Below are 23,308 nucleotides of genomic sequence, written 5' to 3'. Positions count from 1 at the left end.
GGGTTTTTTTTTTTTTTTTTGGTCATTGCCATTCTAATGGAGGTAAGGTGGTGTCTTCCTCTGATGCTTAGATCAAAGGACCTCAAACTTTGATGTTCATAAGGGTTGTGTGTGCCCAGGGTTTACTTTACTCTGTGGGAGACTTAAGGAATTTCTCTTAGTTTTTTTTTTTTTTTTCCCCTCTCTTACTTCCCTCCCCCCAATTTTTAATTACACATTTCATGTGTTGACCATAAAGCTTCCCCACCCAACCACTCTGCTACCACATGGAAGTATCCAGTATGCTCAGTAGGCAGATAGCATTTTCTTGTGGAGCCACAATGAATGAGTAACCATAGGAGACCCCCTGGGCAGGGATAGTTCTTGTCTACGGTCCTCTGCTCCATGCCAAGAGCATGCTTGAGTTCATTGAGCTCGTGTTTGTTGGCAGAGGGGCAAGCTATGTTCTCCATGTTCTCTCTGTCCAGCCATGTTCTTTCACATGGCTCATCTTTCTGATCCCCCAATGACCTGACAAGGTGTGCCTTTTCATCACCCTCTTTCAGATAGGAAGAGGAAGACTGCCAACTCAAGGAGCTGTCAGGAGAGCAACCTAGCTTTTCCCTGGGAGAATAAAAGGGTGGGATCTGGGGTGGGATGAGCAGCCCTGGTTGTGTGTGTCTCTGGAGGACTGTGTCCTCCCCTTTCCTTTTGCAGACTGAGGGAACCCGACTACAGAAGGACCTCCGTACCTACCTGGCCTCTGTTAAAGGTAAGGGGTTCTGGAGCAGATCTAGCCTGGGGGCCTTCCCCCTCCCCTGCAGGGTAGAGTATAGTGAGGGGCCCTGCCCAACTCAGAACTGAAGGCTACAGGCCTGAGATGAGGTGGTAGGGCCAGGTCTGGGCTGGAAAAACAAGGGTTGCAAATTCCCTGGGCTGCTGGGAGTGGGGTAGATGGAGGAAAGGTAGCTCCCCATCCCATACCCCATAGCCCTAGCTACAGTGTGACCTCTCTCTGCCTACAGCCATGCACGAGGCCTCCAAGAAGCTGAACGAGTGTCTGCAGGAGGTGTATGAGCCCAGCTGGCCTGGTAGGGATGAGGCAAACAAAATCGCTGAGGTGTGTGTGGGCAGCAGTCTCTACCTCTTCACAGAGATCTTTCTGGGTTCTCCCTCTCCCACTCCTGTACTCCCTGCAAGTCACTGCCCCTCGCTGAGGGTGCTTCTCATGTGAAGCCTGGACACTGAGCTGGGCTGTTGTGAGGATTAATTGGAGGGCATAATGTGCTGTGATGTTCCTTTTCTGTGTATTGTGTCTCATGACTTGCAAAGCCCCCATCAGACCTGGGCTGATCAGATCCTCACAGTCATGCATGGGAAGTCATGAGACAGGAATTGTTACCCCATTTTATTGGGGAACAAACAGAGGCTCTGAGAAACCATAGAGCTGCAAAGTGATGGGCTGGGGCTGACCCCAGATCTCAACTCAACTCTGCTTCCAGGCCCCTAGAAATGGAGGCTTCCCAGGGGGGCATGCTCACTGTTCTTGGCTCTTTCAGAATAATGACCTGCTCTGGATGGATTACCACCAGAAGCTGGTGGACCAGGCACTGCTGACCATGGACACATACTTGGGCCAGTTCCCTGACATCAAGGTGAGAGACCCCTCTTTGCTATGACCCTGCTTCTGGCCTGCAGCATTGTTAAGGGAACTGGAAATGAAAAGAAAGACCAAGGAGTACAGCCAGGGGTGGGCCCGGGACAGAGGTAACTGACCTGAAAACAGGCACCTTTGCTGGGCTGGCATTTCATTCCTCCTAGAAACCATACTCTCTGAGGCATGCCCTCCTTGCCCTGATACCTATGACCTGTTTTGGGAGTTTCACACTCTGTCCTTTTGGGCCTCAGGTCTGCGGGAGGGGACACCGTGGTGTGTGTGTGTGTGTGTATATCTTTGTACATATATGTGTGTGCATAATGGGTGTGTATGGTGTGTGATGTGTATATGTATGTGAATGGTGTGTATGTGTGTGGTATGTGTATGTGTGTGGTGGTGTTGTGGGATGACTGGTTGTTTGACAGGTGTCAGGTGTGAGTGTGTGTGTGCCCAAATGCCCCCTGGGCTTGTGCTACATGTCTTGGGGAGGGTGTACATATGATCTGTGTATGTCGTCTTTTAACTGGTTGTGTGTGTCTCTGGTGTACTTGTGTGGGTTGTGGGTTCCGAGAGCCAATTGCCCCTGCTGTTTGGGGCCCAGATACTTGCAGGAATTATCAGTGTACTGTGCCTCCACCAGGCAAGTGAGGCTCCAGAGACTGCATCTCAGAACAGCGAGGTCTGGAGCCAGAGGGTGACCATTGTGCTGGGCCTGTGTCAGGTCCCCTAAGCAAGGCTGTGCCCCATACTGACCCCAGGGCCTAACCATGAAGATACTCAGTGGGGAGGCTGAGGTGCTTGTGGGGATGACAATGAGAGAATGGGTACAAGGGGCATCTTTCAGGCATTGAGGGCAAGTGGAGAGAGGCTAATTACACATAGTACTGGCTGATGGTACTGATAAATCAGTTAATGTCCTATGCAAATGGTTTGATTTCTTGGGGTGAGCTCCTAACCATGAAGGGTTCATGCAACAGGGGCTCACACATGTATCAGAAGGGAATTTTGAGCCCCAAGGTCCTACTGCTCTGAACCATCTGGATTCAGCTGTTTTCCATTTGCCATGACCAAGTTTCTTTGCATCCAGCCTGGAATCAGCATGGGTCCTAGGACCTATTCAGTCCCCACCCTATCTATTCCCCTAGTCACGCATTGCCAAGAGGGGCCGGAAGCTAGTGGACTATGACAGTGCCCGGCACCATTATGAGTCCCTTCAAACTGCCAAAAAGAAGGATGAAGCCAAAATTGCTAAGGTAAGGTGGAAGGTTTGGGCAGGGGGAGAGTAGAGTCCAGGAAGCCAGGGATAAGGGCAAATTGTCCCACTCTACTTTATATGCCCAATTCAGTTTACACATCTAATTATCCTGTTCCCTGGGCCATAGGCCTGCAGAAGTCATCAGCCCCATTGACAGAGACAGGATTACTAGTTCAAGGTTGCAGAGCCTGGGAGGGGAAGTGCCAGTGTGGATATGGGGGCTGAGGTGGTGCTGAGGCCCAGGGTGGGAGAATGAAAGGGCCCACATGTGTATTACCTTCTGACCTCACTGGCTCCTCTGCCCACTCTGACGCCATGTTCCAGAATGAGCACAGGCCTGCCTTGGGTTTCATTTGAATGGTATCCACTCTTCCTAGTGTGGTCTGAGTAGAATTCTGTCAGGGATATCCAATGTGACCCTGTTTCACCTGGAATCACCCTGTATCACTCTGGGGCAGGACCATGCTTGCTGAGTCCCTCTACTTTACTAATGTTTCTCACATTTTGCCTTTGCAGTTGGAGTTCACCATGCTTCCCCACCCCACCCCGTGGGCTCCCCATTAATTCTCTTGGCCTCCTAGGTCACCTAACAGGGAGGTGTCTTGCTTGTCTGTCGCTGCACTGGGGTGTTTGGATTTCATGTTTAATATCTGTGTCTCTGTTTTTCTCTCCCCCTCTTCCTCTCCTTTCTCTCTACCCTCCTTTGCCTTGACCTCCCTCCCACCCGCTCTCAGCCTGTCTCGCTGCTTGAGAAAGCTGCCCCCCAGTGGTGCCAAGGCAAACTGCAGGCTCATCTCGTAGCTCAAACTAACCTGCTCCGAAATCAGGTGACACTGGCTTCTAACCTCGCATGTGCTGGCACCTTCAGGTCTATTGTCCTGTCTGTCTTCCCCTCCATGGCCTGGAGGAGGGGTCAGCCCCTTTCCTGGGCTAGGTGGCTGGGCTAGATCTGAACCTGGGCCTTGGGGCTTCCAGCTGCTAAATGGCAGCCCAGCAGCCTCTGCCTGCAGGCAAATGTCTAAGACAGATAGAAGCTGAGGTGCTCTGGCTGACATGAAGAGGGGGTTTGGGGTCTGTCTGCTCAGTGCCTTTTTTGGTGGTAGTCACGAGATTCCTCCATGAGATTTAAATAGGATGGCTATGAGTCCCCTGTCTTCTATAAAGACTCTTCAGGGTAGGGGCAGGATAGCAACAAGTTTCCTGCCCTGATGTGAGTTGTCCCACAGCCTCATAAGAACTCCAATTATACTGAATTTCCACATAAGACCTGCTAGCCCAGGAGGGGCCAAGTCTCTTGCTCAAGTCACAGAACTGGTTAGTGCCAAGGTTGGGGCTCAACTGACTCAAAACCCTGAGGTTTTTTTCTAGTGCCTGGGCCCTGCCACAATTGGACATACTTTCAGGGGACCCAGAATCTGTGGACTTCCTTGGGTGGGGAAGATCAAAAAGTCCTTCATTCTTGTTGGGATGCTGAGACCTGGGGAAACCTCTCCAGAAGTTCTTGGAGAACAAGGACTCTGTAGTCTGGGAGGGCTTCCTGGAGGCAGTGCTTTGTCAAAACTCCTGTGTAGTGCTATCCCTCTGTCTATTCTGCTTTTCTCAGGCCCCTACCCATGAAGCATAGTCTGGCAGGACTGTTGGGCACAGGGCCCCAGGAAGCAATGGAACTGGTGTTTTTTTCTCTCCAGTGACACTGACTCAGGTTTCAGTTCAGCAGAGACATATTCTGACTGACTTGGGCATCCTTCCTATCCCAGGTGGGGAGGGATAGCCAGATGGGCATGGTGGGTTTCTTTGCCTCTCTCTTTTGCAGACTGCCGGTCAATTTAATCATCTTTAAGCCACACATACTGAGTATAGAGAGCTCTGGGATATGTATAGGCTTGCAGCCAAATTTATTACCTGACCTGCTGCCTGATTTCTTCTAGGCCAAGGCTGTGGGCTGACTTTGGAGGCCCTGAGCTTCACCCTGAGTGTGGGGTGACCCTGGTCAGGGGGAATTGGCCTATGGAGCGTTCTTTGATAGTCCCAAGTCCTCTGCCTCAGGTGAAGGAAGAGTGTCTCCCAGTTCCAGATTTTTTTTTAATTTTTTTTTTTTTTTTAGTTGGGTGAAAGTTTACAGAGCAAATTCATCTTCCATACAGCAGTTCACTTTGTCTCATGACATTGACTGGAATTTCCCACAATGCAACTGCTCCCCTCCTACTTCCTTCCCATAGTTAACTCTTCCCTGTGTCCTTCCCTTGCCCTGAGCTGTCTCCCTGTGCATACACAGCCTTTCTATTCTCCCATGATCTCTCCAAGGGGTGTATCTGCCTAATGTAAATGTTCAGCTCATGTGCCTGTCTTTTGTTTGGCTGGAAGCCACAGGAGTGGGTTCAATTCTAGACCTGAAGGGCAGCTAGAGGCCATAGTCTGAACGGTTCCACCAGGCTCTATCAGACCAGCAAAACTGGTCCCCCCCCCCCTTTTTTTTTTTTTGTGATTTTGAGTTTTGTTTCACATTGTTCTCCCACTTCCAAAGTTTGGTTTTATAGCTGGAGAGGGAATGGGGCTACTAAGCCCAAGTCAGAATTTTTGCATATTTTTTCTTCTTATAACAAGTTTGACAGGAATCTTGGTAACTGTCCTTTGGTGAGTTGGAGCAGCCCCTGAGAGTCTGTGGGGCCTGCTTTTAGGCTCCTTGGAATGGCACCCTGCTGGAGGGCCACTTGCCCTACCCTAGTTGGAGCAGCAAGAGAGTCTCAGTTGGACCTTACCACCCTGCATGGTGGCTGCAGATGTTTTGCCTTTCTGCCAAGTTGACTGTCCCATTTGGACTCTGTTTTCATTTGAGCATCTCTTTCTCAAGGCCCTGCTCTTGCCTCATGCCTCACTGGTACATATAAAGCATTTGGGGTTAACCCATGGGCACCCAACCACCTGGGAGCTCAGCCTCCCAGTGCCTGGAGTACCCTGCAGGTCTGATCTGACTCTGGGGAGACAGTACATCCTCTTGAGGCTATGCTCACTGGATCTGGCCTTGCTCTAAACTTGCCATAGCCTCCTGGAACCTAACAGTCTTGTCCAGACCCTGTAGCCCTAGCTAGGAGGGCAAGTGGGCCAGTTTCAGGTTTGCTAACCATGCCCTCAGCATGCAGTGCAGCGACAGGTGTGCCAAAGCCTCCCTTGCAATAGACAGGCATCACTCCTTGCCACTCTCAACTGCTGGAAATAGCTAGAATGTGAGGAATAAAAGATACCTGCCCTGACTTCCAGGAACTCTAAAGTGAAGCTACCACCCCACCCCACCCCGCCCTCTTTGCCACATTGCTGAGACATGTGACCTTATGGCACATAGAAATAGGTGATCCAGTAACTGCTGTCACCATTGTCACCACCATTCTCAGGATTATTCATTTGAGGAGTTAGGACAGTGTCTGTGAGGCAGCAGCTGCATACATCAGAGATCTAGTCTTTCTGAGAGGTGATCTCAGCTCTGCCAGGAGTAGGTGGTCAAAGTGGGTTCCTGGAGGAAAAGGGATTTCCCAGATGCTGAGTAATCAAGTGTAGGATAGCATGCAGCACAGGGAGATGCATATGTCTTCACAGTTGGAATCACTCATTTGTCAGATCCTGGAGTTCCCCCCGGAGAAGTAGGGCAAGAATGGCCTGACCAGGGTCTAAGGAGGAGCAGGAAGAGTCAAAACTCCCCATCTAGTGTTGGGGAAGGGTAAGATTCCTCAGGGGCCCTCAGGTCTAATCCATTCCAAGAGACTGAGTCATGTGTATTTAAGTATACATATTTCTCCCTAGTCTATATTTTTATTAGGTTCTACAAAGTTAGGGAAGGAGCTCATTCATGCTCATTCTGGCAATTTCTAGCCATCTGGGGGTAATTGTAGTAGAATAGTGATGGCCTCTCCTCCAATCCCACCACTATGGTCACCACAGCCCAAATGGGGTCCTGGAGCATGGGGCCATGGGGCTTTGTCCTGGGATATGGGGCCAAGGGACTTGGTCCTGGGGCCTGGAATTAGATGTAATAGGTGGATGGCCAGGAGGAAAAATGTTCTTGTGAAAGTAGGCATTTGTGCCAGCTAGCTGTCTTTGTCAGAAGGTGGTTCTGCCCTGGCCTGAGAACATTAGGCTGAGGCTGGTGGTGGGAACTTTTCTTCCCTTAGGCCTAGCATATTCCTGAGCTGTGACTCAGACCCTGAGACCAGGTCATCTCCCTAAGTCAGCATTTCCTGCCCTCTAGAGTTGAGCTAGCAGAGCCTTGATCTGTGTTCAGCCCCTTGTAGGGTACCTGTTGCCCACCATCCCATGCTCCTGACTCTGCATTGATGGCCTTGGCCCCATGGCCTGGTTGGGTGTGAGCAGGAGGGGAGCATGCAGGCCTAGGCCTGGGGGAGACCTGTCTCATGCCACAGAAGGTGTTAGAAGTGTTCATAGGCACTCTCTCTAGCAGCCCAGACCTCCATCACAGGCCTCTGTCCCTACTTCTCCACTGCCTTTCCTAGATGGACCTGAGTTGCTGACTCTGGCCTCTGTCTGGAAGACAGGGAGAGAGGAGGCCCTAGGTGTAAGGGTGGGGGCTGGGAGGAGGGGTGGTTGATAGGAAAGGCTCTTCCAAGGAAATAAAGTGTAGGCTGTGGCTGAGACCAAGTAGGAGCTGGCTAGGAAAGGAGGAGGAATATTTCAGGGAGCTGGGTGACAGAGCCTGAGAGAAAGCCAAGTGTAAGTGGCAGGTTACCCCACAGATGGGTCTGGACCTTTGTCCACAACACTTTTCAACATACTCTTCTTGCTCAGTACCTCCCTCCTAACCTACCTCGGCCTTCTCTTCCCAGAGAAGGCCCCAAGGGATTAGTTGTAGGGCTTTGGGGGGGCTGGGGTGGGAGGTGAGCCTGGCTGTCCACATTCACTTCAGCCTCTGTCTACACCAGATTCCTGGTCCTAGAGAGCTGAAGTGAGTGAAGGTAGAGGCCTTGGGGGAGGACTGGGCTGGGCTGGCTGGGACAAAGGCCCTGCAGAGGGGAATGACCTACCCTGCCTCCAGGCCGAGGAGGAGCTCATCAAAGCCCAGAAGGTGTTTGAGGAGATGAATGTGGACCTGCAGGAGGAACTGCCATCCCTGTGGAATAGGTGAGGGCAAAGGAGGGAAGCTCCTGGTGTTCATCATGGCTGGGTGAGAGGCAGGCCCAGAGTGCCTGCCTGTTTCTCTGTGCATTTGCCTGCTTGTCTGTGCACATCTACACAACCCTGTGCTCCTCAGCATCTGAGTGTCTCAGGTGTGTCTGTGTGTAAGGGTGAATGTGAGTGTAGTGAATTGCCCCTGACCTGGCCGCATGACTTCTGGCAAGTATGTGAGTGGGCAGCCCTATGTGATGAAGGTGCCCCTCTGAGCTGGCCATGTGGATCTCCTGGGTGGGTGCATGAGGGAGAGACCACAAGAAGTCAAAGTGATCCTCTGTGCCTGCTGCATGATGCCCCTGGGGGGTGGGGAGTGGGAGTGGGAGGTCACTTGTGAAGGTGCCTCTGAGCTGGCTGCATGGCTCTCAGGAGTGGGCCTGGCTGGCCTGTGTATTCACCTTGCCCTTTTCCCTCCTCTCCCCTGTAGCCGTGTAGGTTTCTATGTCAACACATTTCAGAGCATTGCAGGCCTGGAGGAAAACTTCCATAAGGAGATGAGTAAGGTAGGCCCTGGCCAGCTTGAAATCTCTCCTGACTCACCGCCCTCTGTGTGGTTTCCTGCTTTTTTGGCCTTCCTTTGTTTCCTACCTTTCCTCCATCCCTTTTAAGATCTGAGATAACTTATGGACCTTTTAAGAAACAAACAGGTATTACAGGAAGGAAATATTTATGAAAAGTTCAAAACTCAAACTCACTGCGGTAGAGTCAGATGTGACTCACAGCGATCCCTCCTTGGGTTTCTGAGGTGGTATCACTACAGAAGTAGGTTCCCAACCTTCCTTCCAAGGAGGGGCTGGTGGGTTTGAACCACTAGCCTTCTAGTTAGCAGTCAAATGTCTAAGGCACTATGCCACCAGTTAGTCCATGGGAATATACGCTACATAGTGTTAATAAATGGGAGGAAATTCAGCTCTGACGTTCTTACTGGCTAAGACAAAGAGGGAAATATCTTTGTAATGAGAGTCATTATGTGCATGGGTGGGAGCTCTGGTAGCACAGTGGCTAAGACACTTGCCTGCTAACCAGATGGCCGGCGGTTCAAACCCACCAGCCACTCCTCAGAAGGAAGGTTGGGCAATCCTACTTCCGTAGTGATACTGCCTCGGAAACCCAAGGAGCGGTCGCTATGAGTCGGGTTTGACTCAACGGCACATAACAACAACAACAACATGTGCATGGGATAAGCCCTGCTCTTTTGATTATGCTTTGGATGAAATTACTGGCATTTGTTGTGTGACATGAAAGCATTTTTATAAAGCAACTATTATTCTATGAAAACATTATTTCATTTTTAATTCAAAGACAGTATAAACTTTAGGTAGCATTTAGGAAATCACTACAAGTAGAAAAAGGGAAAAGGTCATCTCCCAAAATAAAAGCCATTAGTAATAGCCTACTTTGCTGTGTTTTTCCCTGTGAGTATGTGTGTTTTGGGTGCTATTCCCAACAGTACTGATGGGAAAGAAGAGCTTGTTCCTGGTGGGGCAGGGGCTCAGGGAGGATCTGTTAGGGAAGAAGCATAAATATTACTGGGGATGTGAGGCAGTTCGTGACCCTGCATACCTCTGACCTCCTGCTGTCACTCTCTGCAGCTCAACCAGAACCTCAATGATGTGCTGGTCAGCCTGGAGAAGCAGCATGGGAGCAACACCTTCACAGTCAAGGCTCAGCCCAGGTGGGTGGGCATGGGGAAAATGTGGTCTGGTAGCTCATGCAAAATAACTAGGCTGGGCAGGCCTTGTTCCTGAGTGGACAAGCGCTAGGAGTCTGGGGAGCTTTTTGGCTGGCTTCCCTTTGCTTAGGGAAGCAGGTGAGGGTGGCCACTGTTCTACATCCCTGGTCCTCAGCTGTGCTCCACTGTGGGAGGTTCTTTCCCTGGGGCATCTCTGCGGGTCACCTGGGCCTATGGTCTTTATATCCTCACTGGTGGAGCAGAAGCAGCAAAGGTAGGATAGAAATTCCTGCTCAGCTCTGCAGGTGGGAGGTGCTCACAGGTGTGGAACCTTCTGGAAAGTAAGCTATCATTTCAAAGCCCAGGTCCCTTGATGGTGGTATTCCCCACCCTGCAAAGGCTCTCTTGTTCCTGTCTCACAGCCCCAGCTCAGCCACAGAGGAGATTCCTATTCCTGAAGGGAAACCCTGATTAGGAGGGGGATGCCTTACTCCTCTCTGGCTGTGGGGCATGGGGAACAATAGCAGGGTCTAGATGTCCTTTCCTTTCTGGCTGTGTATGTGTATGTGCATACCTGTGTGTGTGTATGTGTGTGCGTCCATGTCTGTCTGTGTTCCCATGTGTGCATGTTCCACCAGTGTGTGAAGACCATCAATGGACTTGGCTTTTTTTTACATGTAAATCAAATTACTATATCTAATTCTTGGGGTGGTTGGGGCTATTGACTAGGACTAAGAAGGCATTTGGTGAATGTTAACTGTCACTCTTCTTCCCCTAAAAACAAAATATGTGACTGAGAGAGGGGCCTTTAAAGTATCCTATGACTGTCAGAGTGCCAGGGAATGGGCTTCCAGGTCAGTGCTAGTAGGGGTCCTGTCCCTTTGCAGTCCACCTACCTAGCCTGAGTAATGGTGGGTATTTCCAGACCAGTGAAGAGGATGTTGAACAGCAGCTATTCTAGCAGTACAGACAGTTGGGAGAACTGCTGGGAGTTCTGATCCTGTCTCTGGGCAGCTTCTTGCATCCAGGGTGTCCTGGAAAAGCATCTGGGGTCTGAGAAAAGCAGTGGAAGTGAATCTGGGGCTGGGGTTGGGTGCTAGGTGCACAGCCAGCTTGCACCTTGCTTTCTCCTCTCCCAGGTCCCCTACTGGTGGCTTACCCCCATGGCTTCCTGGCACATGGCCACTGAAGCACCTATGGGTTGGGACCATAGGATCTGCTTTCCTGAGCCTGGCCCTGACTTGAGAAGTACTCTCTTCTTTCTATTCTTCTGTCAGTACCACCTGAGGGCACCTCTAGTTGAGCAGCATTTGCACGCTCCCAAACAGGCCAGGCCTCTTCACGGCCTCTCATGGTTGTGGAGGATTTGCCCCTTTGCCCTCCTCTGAGCTGAGGATTTACTGGTTGGGGATGGGGACAGCCTAGCCCATATCTGACATTTCCCCATGATGAAGGCCTCCATGCCCCATCCATCCCACAGAAAGAAAACTAAACTGTTCTCCAGGCTGCGCAGGAAGAAGAACAGGTACCAGCAGTGAGTGCTATATCGTAAATGGCCCAGCAGGCCTCTGTGCATGTGCCTGGTCCCCTGCCCTAAGGGTGCTACTAACCCGCAACTGCCTTGTGTGTAGGGTTGCTCTGGACAGGGCCACATAGGAGGGTGGCCAGCAAGGCTGTAGTGCCAGGACTGGGCTGTGTGTGAAGTGTGTGCTGGGGGATGGGTAGGATTGGGGACTGCTGGGTGGAGTGAGGCAGCAGGAGGATACAGTTTGAGTGACCAGTTCAAGTTAACAAATACCTTTTGTGCCCAATGTGTGTTTAGCAAGCTGGGACCAGGAGTGGCATTTACAGTTATACAATGTAGTGAGGAAGGAGGCCTGGGAAGGGCCCAGGGAAAGGGATACTGCAGCAGTGTTGTTATTAAAAGTTGTATGTGTGTGTATTATGTGTAAATTTGTGTGTATATATGCATACATATGTGTGCATATATATGTGTATACACACACATATACAAATTCCCATTAAACACACATTCATAAAAGACAAACAGGAACATAGTGATTTGCCTCCCATGTCTGTCCCATCCAACTAATCCCCACCCATCACAACTGGTATCCTTATTACTGGTTTCTTTGGTATCCTTCTATACCTGCACTGTCCCACATGGTAGCTTGTAGCCACAGGTAGATATTGAGCACTTAATATGTGGTTAGTGTGACTGAGGAGCTGAATTTTTAATTTAATTTAAATGTAAAAAGCCATCTGTGGCTAGTGGCTACTCTGTTGGACAGCACTGTTCTGGGACTTCTTTTTGCAAGTACGGAGAGCTTGTCTTTCTCTTTACACAGAAGTGCCTGACATGCACACCTCTGGATCTTGTTTTTGTTACTGAGCAGTATGAAGTGTAGGGTACTTTCCCATTTGATCCCTAGCTGTTGCCCCTCCACTCTGGAAGGCACTAAGCTATGGTGGCTTTTGGGAGGCCCCAGCTTTTCAGAAGGGAAAGTAGATAGAGAGGCACAGGGAGGTGGAGGAAGTAAAGGCTGTGGGAGCAAAGGTGTGGAGAATAGACATACTGGGAGCAAGGAGATTCCATGTGTGAGTAGCAAAGGTGGGTGGAGGCCAGCCTGCACTGGATCATGCTGTGGTGTGGGACATGTCCTGATCAGGGGAAATTGTATGAGGTGTATTATAGAACTCATTGCCCTCTAGGATGTCTGGATTCTGGTGCAGCCCATTTGGGCCCTGTGAGGAGGCTGGCTAGCCTTTGATTGTGGTTCCCAGGAACCTTCCCTAAGTCCGTGGGGCCCTCAGGCAACCAGCTCTATGTTCTGTCATGTGCTGCCACCATCTCCAAGGCAGGACCTTGCTGGGGATGTGTGGAGTCTCACACTATTTTACCCCTACTCATTCATACAAACACACAGCTTCACATGTGGACACACAGGCACATTATCAATACACGTGTGCATATAACTCCAAATATGGATACATGGGGTTCATACCCACACACATACACATAATTTCACATATGAGCACACACTGTCAACACACACTTGTATATACAATGTCACACAGGGTACATGAGGCAGATAACCACACACATACACTTGACTTTACATATGGATACGTTGGGCACATACTCAACATACATATGCACATAATTTCACACATGTACACGTGGGACACATAACTTCACACATGGGGATGCACATCAGTACATGCATCTTCACATATGAGAACATGAGGTGCATACTTTACACATGTGTAGATACTTTCATACATAGACACATACTCAGTAAATATGTACACACATGTAAACACTTGCACATCTTTGATGTTGTTAGGTGCTGTTAAGTTTCTGACTCATAACAACCCTAAGTGCAACAGAATGAAATACTGCCCTGTTTTGCACCATGCTCACAATTGTTGGTATGTTTTACCCCATTATTGTACTCAGTGTGTCAATCCATCTCATTGCAGGTCTTCCTCCTTTTTACCAAGCATGATGTCTTTCTCCAGGGACTGGTCCCTCCTAATAACATGACCAAAGTACCAGAGGTGAAATCTTACCATCCTTGCTTCTAAGGAGCATTCTGGCTGTACTTCCTCCAAGATATTTGTTCATTCTTATGGCAGTCCATGATATATTCAATATTCTTTGCCAAAACCAAAATTCAAAGGCATCAGTTCTTCTTCAGTCTTCCTTATTCCTTGTCCAGCTTTTGCATGTGTAGGGTGTAGCTGAAAATACTATGGCTTGGTCAGGGCTACCTTATTTCTCAAAGTGACATCTTTGCTCTATAACACTTTAAAACGGTCTTTTGCAGCAGGTTTACCCAATGCCATATGTTGTTTGACTTCTTGACTATTGCTTCTTTGGGTGTTGATTGTGGATCTAAGTAAAATGAATCCTTGACAACTTCAGTCTTTTCTGCATTTATCATGATGTTGCTTATTGGTCCACTTGTGAGGATTTTTATTTTCTTTATGTTGAGGTATAATGCTTACTGAAGGCTGTAGTCTTTGATCTTCATCAGTAACTGTTTCTAGTGCTCTTCACTTTTAGCAAGCAAGGTTGTGTCATTTGCATATCACTGGTTGTTAATGAGACTTCCTCCAATCCTGATGTCTTGCTCATCTTCATATAGTCCAGCTTCTAGCAAAATTTGCTCAGCATACAGATTGAATAAGCATGGTAAAAGGATGCAACACTGATATACACCTTTCCTGATTTTAAACCATACAATATCCAGTTGTTCTTTTAGAATGATTGCCTCTTGGTCTATGTACAGGTTCCACATAAACACAATTAAGAGTTCTAGAATTCCCATTCTAGAATTCCCAATGTTATCCATTATTTATTATGATCCACACAGTCAAAGGCCTTTGCAAAGTCAGTAAAACAGAAGTAAATATCTTTCTGGTATTGTTTGTTTTCAGCCAAGATCCATCTGACATCAGCAAAGATATCCCTCATTCCGTATCCTCTTCTGAATCTGGCTTGAAGTTCTGTCTATGTGCTGGTGCAACTGTTTTTGAATTATGTTCAGCAAAATGTCACTTGTGTGTGATAATAGTGACATTGATAGTTGCTACAGTCTGTTGTATCACATTCTGTCAGTTGGCCTGCCAGCAGTCTTCCAGATTTCTTGGTATAGGCGAGTGAGCTCTTCAGTGTTACATCCGATTGTTGAAATATCTCAGTTGGTATTCCATCAGTTCCTAGAGTCTTGTTTTTCATCAATGCCTTCAGTACAGCTTGGACTTCTTCCTTCATCATATGCTACCTCTTGAAATGGTTGAACTTTGTCCAATTCTTTTTGGTACAATGACTCTCTGTGTTCCTTCCATTTTCTTTAGATGCTTTCTGCATTGTTCAATATTTTCCCATAGAATCCTTTAATATTGCAATTTGAGGCCTGGATTTTTTCTTCACTTCTTTCAGCTTGAAAAATGGCATACACGTTCTTCCTTTTTGGTTTTCTAATTCCAGATCTTTGCACATTTCATTATAATACTTTGTCTTCTCAAAGACTCTTTGAAATCTTATCCCACCTCTTTTATATCATCATTTTTTCCCCTTTACTTTATCTACTCTAAGTTCAAGAACAAGTTCAAGTCTCTTCTGACATCCATTTTTGTCTTTTCTTTCCTTAACGACCTTTTGCTTTCTTCGTGTCCTTGATGTCATCTCACAACTCTTTTGGTCTTCATTCATTGATGTTCAATGCATCAAAATCTATTCTTGAAGCTAATTCTTTAAATTCAATGGAGTAAACTCAAGGTTATACTTTGGTTCTTATGGACTTGTTTTAATTTTCTTCAGCTTCAGCTTCAACTTGAACTTGTATATGAACAATTGATGGTCTGTTCCACTGTCAGCCCTGGCTTTGTTCTTGCTGATGATATTGCCTCTTTCCACAGATGGAGTCGACTTCATTCCTGTGTATTCCAATTGGCAAGGTCCACGTGTATTTAACAACAACAAAGAAAAAAACAACTCACTGCCGTTGAGTTGGATCTGACTCATAGTGACCCCTTCTTGGGTTTCTGAGGCAGGATCACTACAGAAGTAGATGGCACAATCTTCTATTTATGTTGTTGAAAAAGGTATTTGTGAGGAATAAGTCATTGGTCTTGCAAAATTTTTTCATGCAATCTCTGGCATCATTTCTATCACCCAGGTCCTATTTTCCAACTACTAATCCATCTTTTCTGTTTGCAGCTTTCATATTCTGATTATCAGTAATTTTTAATACATCTTAATTGCATGTTTGGTTGATTTCAGACTACAGAAGTTGGAAAAAATCAAGCCTTAGTGGTTGGTGGGTAAATTTGAATGACAATTGTATTTACTGGTCTTCCTTGTAGGTGTGTGGATATTATCCTATCACTTAAAGGATTGTACTTGAGTATAGATCTTGAAATGTTCTTTTTGACTATGAATGTGATGCCATTCTTCTTCAATTTGTCATTCTTGGCATAATAGCCATATTATTGTCCAATTCAAAATGGCCAATACTAATCCATTTCAACTCACTGATACCTAGGATATCAATCTTTATGTGTTCCATTTCATTTTTCATAATTTCCAATTTTCCTATATTAATACTTTGTACAGGAGCTCTGGTAGCTTAGTTCCTAAGGCACTTGACAGCTAACCAGGAGGCTGGCAGTTCAAACCCACCAGCCACTCCTTGGAAAGAAGGTTGGGCAATCTACTTCTGTAGTGATACCACCTTGGAAACCCAAAGAGAGGTCGCTATGAGTTGGGTACAACTCGATGGCACATAACAACAACAATACTTTGTACATTCCACGTTCTGATTATTAATGCATATTTGCAGCTGGTGCTTCTCATTTTGAGTCTTGCCACGTCAGCAGATGATGGTCCCAAAAGCTTCACTCCATCCACATCAGGAAGGTCAACTCTATTTTGAGGAGACAGATCTTACCCAGTTCTATTTTGAATGCCTTCCAACCTGACAGCAGTCTTCATCCAGCATATATCAGACAATGTTCCACTAGTATTCATAAGGTTTTCAGTGTCCAGTTTTCTCAAAATTTCACCACTACATCCTTCTTCCTCCTCTACCTTAGTCTGGAAGCTCTTCTGAAACCTGTCCACCATGAGTGATCCTGCTGGTATTTGAAATACCTGTGGCATAGCTCCCAGCATCACAGCAACATATCAGTGGCATAACTTCCAGCATCAGAGCCACATGGTGAGCCACCACAGTATGACAAACTGACAGATGAGCACACATCTTTACACAACACTATTACATGTGCATCCATGAGGCATACATCCAGTCATACACATGAGCACACACATTCCACATGTAGACTCCCATGGGTGTATACTCATGTACGTGAGTCCACATATGCACACAACTTCACATGCATACCTGCATATTTGCATGTCCTCTGTTATGCCATGGCTTCCCTCCATTGTGTCGCTCTCTTTTCTTGCCTTCATAGTGAAAATGCCCCTGCCAAAGGGAACAAGAGCCCTTCACCTCCACCAGATGGGTCACCTGCTGCCACCCCCGAGATCAGAGTCAACCATGAACCAGAACTGACTGGCATGGCTCCACCCGGCGCCACCCTCCCCAAGTCCCCATCTCAGGTAGGCATAGAGTTTCAGCAGGCTGTCCCCTCTGCTCCTTCCCTATCCCCTTGTCATGCCTTAGTTTTCCTTCCCATCCAGTGCTCCATCCAGGCTTGGGCCTGAGCTGGTTTGAAGCCAGATCTTTGGCCAGCAGAGGCTAAAGGAGGGGCTGGGCTGAACCTGTCTCCCTTGGGCATGCCAGCCCAACCATACCTCAGTGGCCCTGGTCCCTTCCAAGGGAAATCTGTTGCTGCCTTTCTTGAGTGTCCCCACACTGCCCTGCTATGGCACCCTCCTGTCTCCTCTCTCCTTGACTATTGACTGTTCAACTCTTCTGTCTTCCTCTCCTTCCTAACAGAGGCTCTGAGCCTTCAGGCTCCTGGAGCATCTGGAGTCTCTGGAAGTGTCTGCCTTTCCTATTTCCTCACTTCTGTCTTGCAGGAGCTGAGTGAGGTGTCCCAGCCTAGTGGCCATGCAGGACCACCTTTAAAGGACAGATAGGGTTCAGGCAGAAAGTGTGAGGTGGCTGAGGGGGTAAGCCCTGTGCCTCTAGACTGACCTCTTCTGGGGAATCCCTCCTCCTATAATCCCCTCCCCAAACTAGGCTTTTCTGGGTTTCTACTGAGCCCTGAGGAGGCACTGTCATCTACCGAACAGCCTTCTCAGAGCCATGGGTGGGTGTTTTAAGATCCACTGAGGTCTTAGAAGCAGCTCTCTTGGTTCTGTGTTGCTTCCCTGTTTTGTGCCTGATTGTGGTACAGAGCTGGCAAGAAAGCCTATCCACATAGCACTTCTGTGTGGACACTGGGACAGCACTCTGAACATCTTTACTCATTGACTCTTCACAGCCACCCTATCAGGTAGACACTGTTGTTACCTCCATTCTCCAATGAGAAAACTCAAACCTAATGGGTGGCATGGGATCTTCTCAGCCCCTTGGACAAGGCCTGGCCCCTGCTGGTACCACAGATCACTGAAGAGTGGAATAGTGGAGTAAAGAGTGAAGGAAGAGTGGAGGATACATGGGGAGAGGCTGAGGCCTGGGCTGTACCTCTGCTACTGTTTCTTTCCCAGCTTCACATTCAGTGAGTTGGAGCCAAGACACATCCCACAGTGTGAGCTGCAGCCTGGGCCACCTCCTGCCCCACCTTGTCCTGCCTTGCCTTGCTTTCCCTCCATTCCCTTTCTTTCCCTTTTCTTCTCTCCCCTCTTCTCCACCCCTGCCTTTCCTTTTCTTTTCTCCTGTGTTTCTAGGCTCCTTACCTCATCTCCTTAGGGGTGGTGCTGTGGTCCTGGTATTTGTGACCCCACATTTGGTCTTCCCTTAGCTGCCTGGATGGGACTGTGACCCAAGTGTGACTAACCATGATTTTGTCTCTGTCTGTCTGCCTCTCCCCCTTCACTCCACTGTGCCTCCCTTTGTGGCCCCTGCTGCCAACCCACAGCTCCGGAAAGGCCCACCAGTCCCTCCACCTCCCAAACACACCCCATCCAAGGAGGTCAAGCAGGAGCAGATCCTCAGCCTGTTTGATGACACCTTTGTCCCTGAGATCAGCGTGACCACCCCCTCCCAGGTCAGCCGCGGCTGCCGCGGCCCAGCTCCTCTTGCTCGCTCAGGACATGCACGGACTCACCCTCCATCCCACGCCTGTGCCTGTCTCAAGGGCCAGGAAACTGGCCAAGATGGGCCCTGAGCCTGTCTTGTTCTCATCCATCCTCCCTCATGCCTGTCTCTCATCCATCCCTGCATCCATCTATATCTGAGCATGTTGTATGTCAGGCAAAGCAATGAAAGATGCCTGCCCCACCCTTTAAGAGGTCACAGGCCAGTGATGGCCTCAGAGTGTGACAGTGTCTGTGGTAGAGGGGAGTGTGGTTGAAGATTGTGGGAGCATAGATGATTTGAGAATGATTAGGGCAGGCTCTGAGAGAAGGTAGATAAGAGCAGAGAGAGCATTAGAAGAGCCTGTGTATAGGCCTGAAGGGGTGAAAAATTCGGGTTCAGGAATTTGCTATAGTTCAGGTGGCTGAATATGTCACTGTGGGTGATAGTGAGAGATGATGGTAGGACCATCGTTGGGAAGACCTTGATGTCTGGCTGAGGGCACTGGTTCTGACCACCTAGAACTTCTGACCACAGTTTAGGTGTTGGCAGTGACTGAGCTGCAGAACACAGTTGCCAGGTGTAAATGATCTATGAAGTCATTTAATGCTCACTTCATATATGGGCAAAAAGAAGGCCCAAGAATGGGAGAGTCATTTGTGTAGAATCCCATCTGTTAGTGCTGAGGTGCGCAGATGAGTCATCAGTTACCACTTGAGAGGGGGTGCAGCTTTGCTAGCTTCCTACAGCAAACTGACCGCTAGACCAAGTATGTAGACCTCAGTGACTCCTTCTGTGAGTGAACCAGGTTGCCCTTCAAGCCTCTGCCTTCTGTCAAGCTTGGACATGGGGCCTGAGTGACAGGGATGGTAAGGACCCTCTCTGGAGCTTTGGGAGTCTGGACATTCTGCCACCTTTAGGCTCCTCTGTATGAGCCTGGAGCCTGGAGGGGAGGATCAGGCTCAGGATGACATTATGGAGGGAAGAAGCATTGGGGAATTAGCTTAGTGATCTCTGCTAAGATAGGCTTCTCTGGGAGATTCCCTTTCAATACAGAACCAATAAATGGTGGGTTGGCAGGCAATGTCCTGGTTCAGGTCTGGGAGGCCTCTGAACTCCTTCTATAAGATGCCAGAGGGAACAGTGGAATTGCCACTAAGGCTGCTTGCTGCTGTCCTCTCCACTGAGCTAGCCTGCCTCTGTCTTGAGGTGCCAGTGGTGGAGATGAGGAGAGAGAGGTGATATGAGTGCTGGCAAACACTTAACCTACATGGCTCTGTTTGGTTTTAATTGCTCTCTGGGAAGGAGTCATTGTCCCTACTTAATGGGGAGGAACCTGGATCCAGACCTATGTATGCAGTGTACAGCAGGGCCGGGCAGGGCTATATATGCTGGGCCTTGCATGCTCACAGCATGTCCCCCTGGCTGCCCCCTCCCACCCATCTCAGGGGCCTGGATCTCTGCCCCATCATGGGGTGCTATGCATGGGGTTGGGACTCACTCCTCCATGGGGGTGCTACTCATGGAGCCTCTGACTGGGGTGGTGAGTAGCTTAAGTCCCTGTGTGGAGGATGTCCTGCTCTTTTAACTGATGACCCACACCCCCTGGCAGCATGACAAGGAACAATGGTCTGGGCTTGGGCATGTTTCCTGGAAAGCAGTGAGGATGGAAGGCAGAGGCAGTGGCAGTGGCAGGGTGGTAGGTGACTTGTGGAGAGAAGTTGGCTGCTTCCACACCATGATGTCCTAAGTACTTGTGCCCTTAGAGAGAGACAGGCCACAGGGACAGAGCAGTGTCCAAGCTCACCGGTCGAGGATCTAAAGGAAAGCCAGTTGCGGAGAGCTAGGCTGTTGTAGGGGCTTGAAGTCTGGGCCCTCCTGGCTTAAGGAAATGAGTTCCCTTGACCTGGGCTCCTGGGGATTTATGGCTGAGCCCAGCATGGGACCTGATGCCTTGTCTCCCTGAGGTTTGAGTCAGTAGGTCCCTATGTCCTCAGAATTGAGATTCCCCAAAAACTTTGAAGGTTCTTTGGGGAACCTATCCTCCCATCCCAGGTCTTAGGCCCTTCAATCAGAGGCCATGGGGTGGACATGGGTCAGGGTTGCTGCCAAGAATGACAGGAGATAGAGCTGAGCTGGACTAAGGCCCAGGGGGCTGGAGTGAATAGGCTTTTCAGTGCCTTATTCTTTAAATTTGCTGGTACTGCAGAGAGTAGGCAGAAGGACTCTGGTTCAAGCCTGGTCTCTCCTCTGTTGGACCTGAGCAGAGTCCCCTTTGGCTCCAGAGAGGAAGACCTCATGTGGTGAGATTGAGACCTGAGATTAAGTAGCCATCCTCCTTGGAAGGCATTTTGTGCTGTTGTGCCCTAGACAGGGTCCACCCTAATGGATATCTGGGACAAACCTTTTCTCTGAGGATGTTCAGGCTCATCCCACAGTGGGTTTCTCCAAGGTTGGCCAGGGCCACTATGCTACAGCCTCCTGGGTTGACCATTTGGTGGGAATATCACAGGGAAACAATGGGTAGAAATAGGGTGAGGGTGATGATCTGCAGTTTGAAGACAGGTGCCAGGTAGTTCTGTAGTCCCTGGCATTTGGGACACACAGTTGGAAGATGTGCCTCCTATGCAACATGCACTGGTTTAGCCCTTACTTCTGCAGCTGGCTGGGGTGCACCTCACCTGAGGGTGCTTTTTCTGCATGAGGTGACTGGTGAAAGTGTGCTGCTGTGGCCTGGGGTTGTTTCCTGGGGGTGGGTACAGGGGAACAGAGTCAAGGCACAAGCATGGATGTCCAACACCACCCTGGATGGTGGGCTTAGTATTGGGCCTAATGAGGTGGCTGTCCAGAGGACAGAAGGGTGCTGGAGGGAGTATTTTTGAGGGCTCAAGATGACAACATTATGAGGATGGGAGCCTGTGAGGCCATGTGGCTGTCCATAGTGTTCTTGTGTATGTGTGTGTTTACTTTTGTCCATGTGTGCTCTAATCCTCGGACACATGTCTGTGTACCTGCTGTCCAGCACGCCTATTCTTTGTCACTAACTGCCTTCCTCTTCTGCCACTGCTGCCAAGTTTGAGGCCCCAGGGCCCTTCTCGGAGCAGGCCAGCCTGCTGGACCTGGACTTCGACCCCCTCCCACCTGTGGCGAGCCCTATGAGAGCACCTACACCCTCTGGTCAGGTTGGTCTGGGCCCACTGCCCTTGGGCATTTCTGGCCTTCTGCTGCTCATGTCTGCCTACTAGGTTCAGACTGTGGGGTTCCAAAGTTACTAGGATTCCTCCCCCATCCCCCGCCACACATGCACACTTCCGTGAGTGCCTTAGCACTGCCCCTTGTCATTCTGCAGCTCTCCTGGCCATGGAGAAGGGAGGAAATGGAGACATGGATCCAGCCTGGGAGGGCCTTCAGCAGGGAAGGGTTTGCTAACACATTCTTTCTTATTGGGCCTCTCACCATCCCAGCGTGTGGCACTCCCTATTCAGCTCTTGTAGGCTCCTGGAAAGTATCCTGGACTTGGCTGTTTGGAGGTCTTAGAGCCTAGCTTGACTGTGCCACCATACCTGCTGGGTTAGAGGGCCCTGAGGCAGGTGTGTGGGGGATGTTAATGACTGCTGCTTCCCTGTCTCCCTTCCTCTTTTAACCTCTGTGCTAACTCTGTCCTTCTCCCCTATACTGCTGCGCTCAGCCAATCCCGTGGGACCTCTGGGAGGTAAGCCTGTGTTTACTCTTTGCAGAGCCCACCTGCCCCTTCTTCCACTGGCCTGCTCTTAGGGACAGCACACACAATACACACACAGGCACTTGTGCCCATGCATTCTCAGGCATGTGCTCACACCTACACATGTGGCAGCCTTTTCATCTAGCTACTCCACTGCCCCTTCCCCATAGTCAGGGCCTATGAGAGGGTTTGGTGACCTAGCTTGAGGAGAGGCCTCCCCATGGCATAGGCCCTGTATTAGGCCTCTGTGATCACCTGGAGGGACAAAGGTGGGCCAAGCCTGTGAAAAGAGAAAGGCCACAGGTAGAAAGCTTTCTGTCAGCTAGGAGCCCATAGAAAGGTGACATTAGGTTGAAGAGAGGTATGGTGGTGTGGGAGAAGCAGGAGATTCAGGGTAAGGCTGAAATTCCCTTTGGGAGTAGGGCTAGCCTGGCAGTTACAGAGCTGGTTCATGAAGGCCATCATCATCTGACAGCTCAGGAATTAGAGGCACTGGAAAAATCCTACTGAGGTTGGTAATTAGTCTGTGGTCTTCTGCCTACACGTTGGCCAGGCCACTGGAGCCATTTGTGGGCCTGCCTTCCCCCAAGCCCTGTGGGGGCTGCTGGGCTCTGAAGGCTACAGGAAAATCACTCTGACATGTTGGGGCAGTGAGGAGGGTACCCTTCCAGATAAAGTTCTCCCAGGCCCCTATGTTAGGGACTCTACAGCCATGCCACTGGATCTTTAGAACCCAGCCTAAGTGCAGATGAATGAAGGTATGCTCTAGTGGGCCTGAGAGGAGAAGCCCACCCTGGATGTTGCTCAGGTTTTGGGTATGGAGGGCTGGGACCAAAGAGTGTGAAATAGGGCTGCAAGCAGAGGCTGGAAGTGTGAATGTTAGGCAGGCAGGCACACTATCATGATAGTGTTTCATGTTGGAGTGAGGAAGAGCCCCAAGGAAGCCTAGTGTGAGATGGGAGGGCCGTTTTGGCAGTGGATCTAAGTGGGGGCTAGTTGTGTACAGCAATTGTGCCTGTCCATCTTCCTGTCGTGGCAGGAAGGAGGCAGGAGGTGAGCATCCCTCTGGGGGTCACACCTGCCTCAGGCACGGCCCCTTGGCCATGTCTGCACCCACACTTCTCTCTGCCAG

General features: G+C 49.4%; 1 protein-coding gene across 1 annotated transcript in view; it reads left to right on the top strand.

The window, feature by feature from the left end:
- The window catches only part of BIN1 (bridging integrator 1), an 82,794-nt gene that overhangs the window by 55,411 nt on the left and 4,075 nt on the right, over positions 1–23,308 (top strand). The window contains exons 3-11 of the mRNA XM_042780552.1: positions 697–751; positions 1,005–1,099; positions 1,539–1,634; positions 2,782–2,889; positions 7,933–8,018; positions 8,494–8,569; positions 9,659–9,741; positions 16,723–16,870; positions 18,298–18,426. Coding sequence (XP_042636486.1) covers positions 697–751; positions 1,005–1,099; positions 1,539–1,634; positions 2,782–2,889; positions 7,933–8,018; positions 8,494–8,569; positions 9,659–9,741; positions 16,723–16,870; positions 18,298–18,426 — 876 coding nt within the window. The remainder of the gene's footprint in view (positions 1–696; positions 752–1,004; positions 1,100–1,538; positions 1,635–2,781; positions 2,890–7,932; positions 8,019–8,493; positions 8,570–9,658; positions 9,742–16,722; positions 16,871–18,297; positions 18,427–23,308) is intronic.

The sequence above is a fragment of the Orycteropus afer genome, unplaced genomic scaffold, assembly GCF_000298275.1.
Source record: "Orycteropus afer afer isolate SDZICR_OR568_19922 unplaced genomic scaffold, OryAfe1.0 scaffold00004, whole genome shotgun sequence".
Classification (NCBI taxonomy): Eukaryota; Metazoa; Chordata; class Mammalia; order Tubulidentata; family Orycteropodidae; genus Orycteropus; species Orycteropus afer.
The sequence above is the reverse complement of the archived record's forward strand: the minus strand, read 5'-3'. Positions and strand labels throughout refer to the sequence as shown.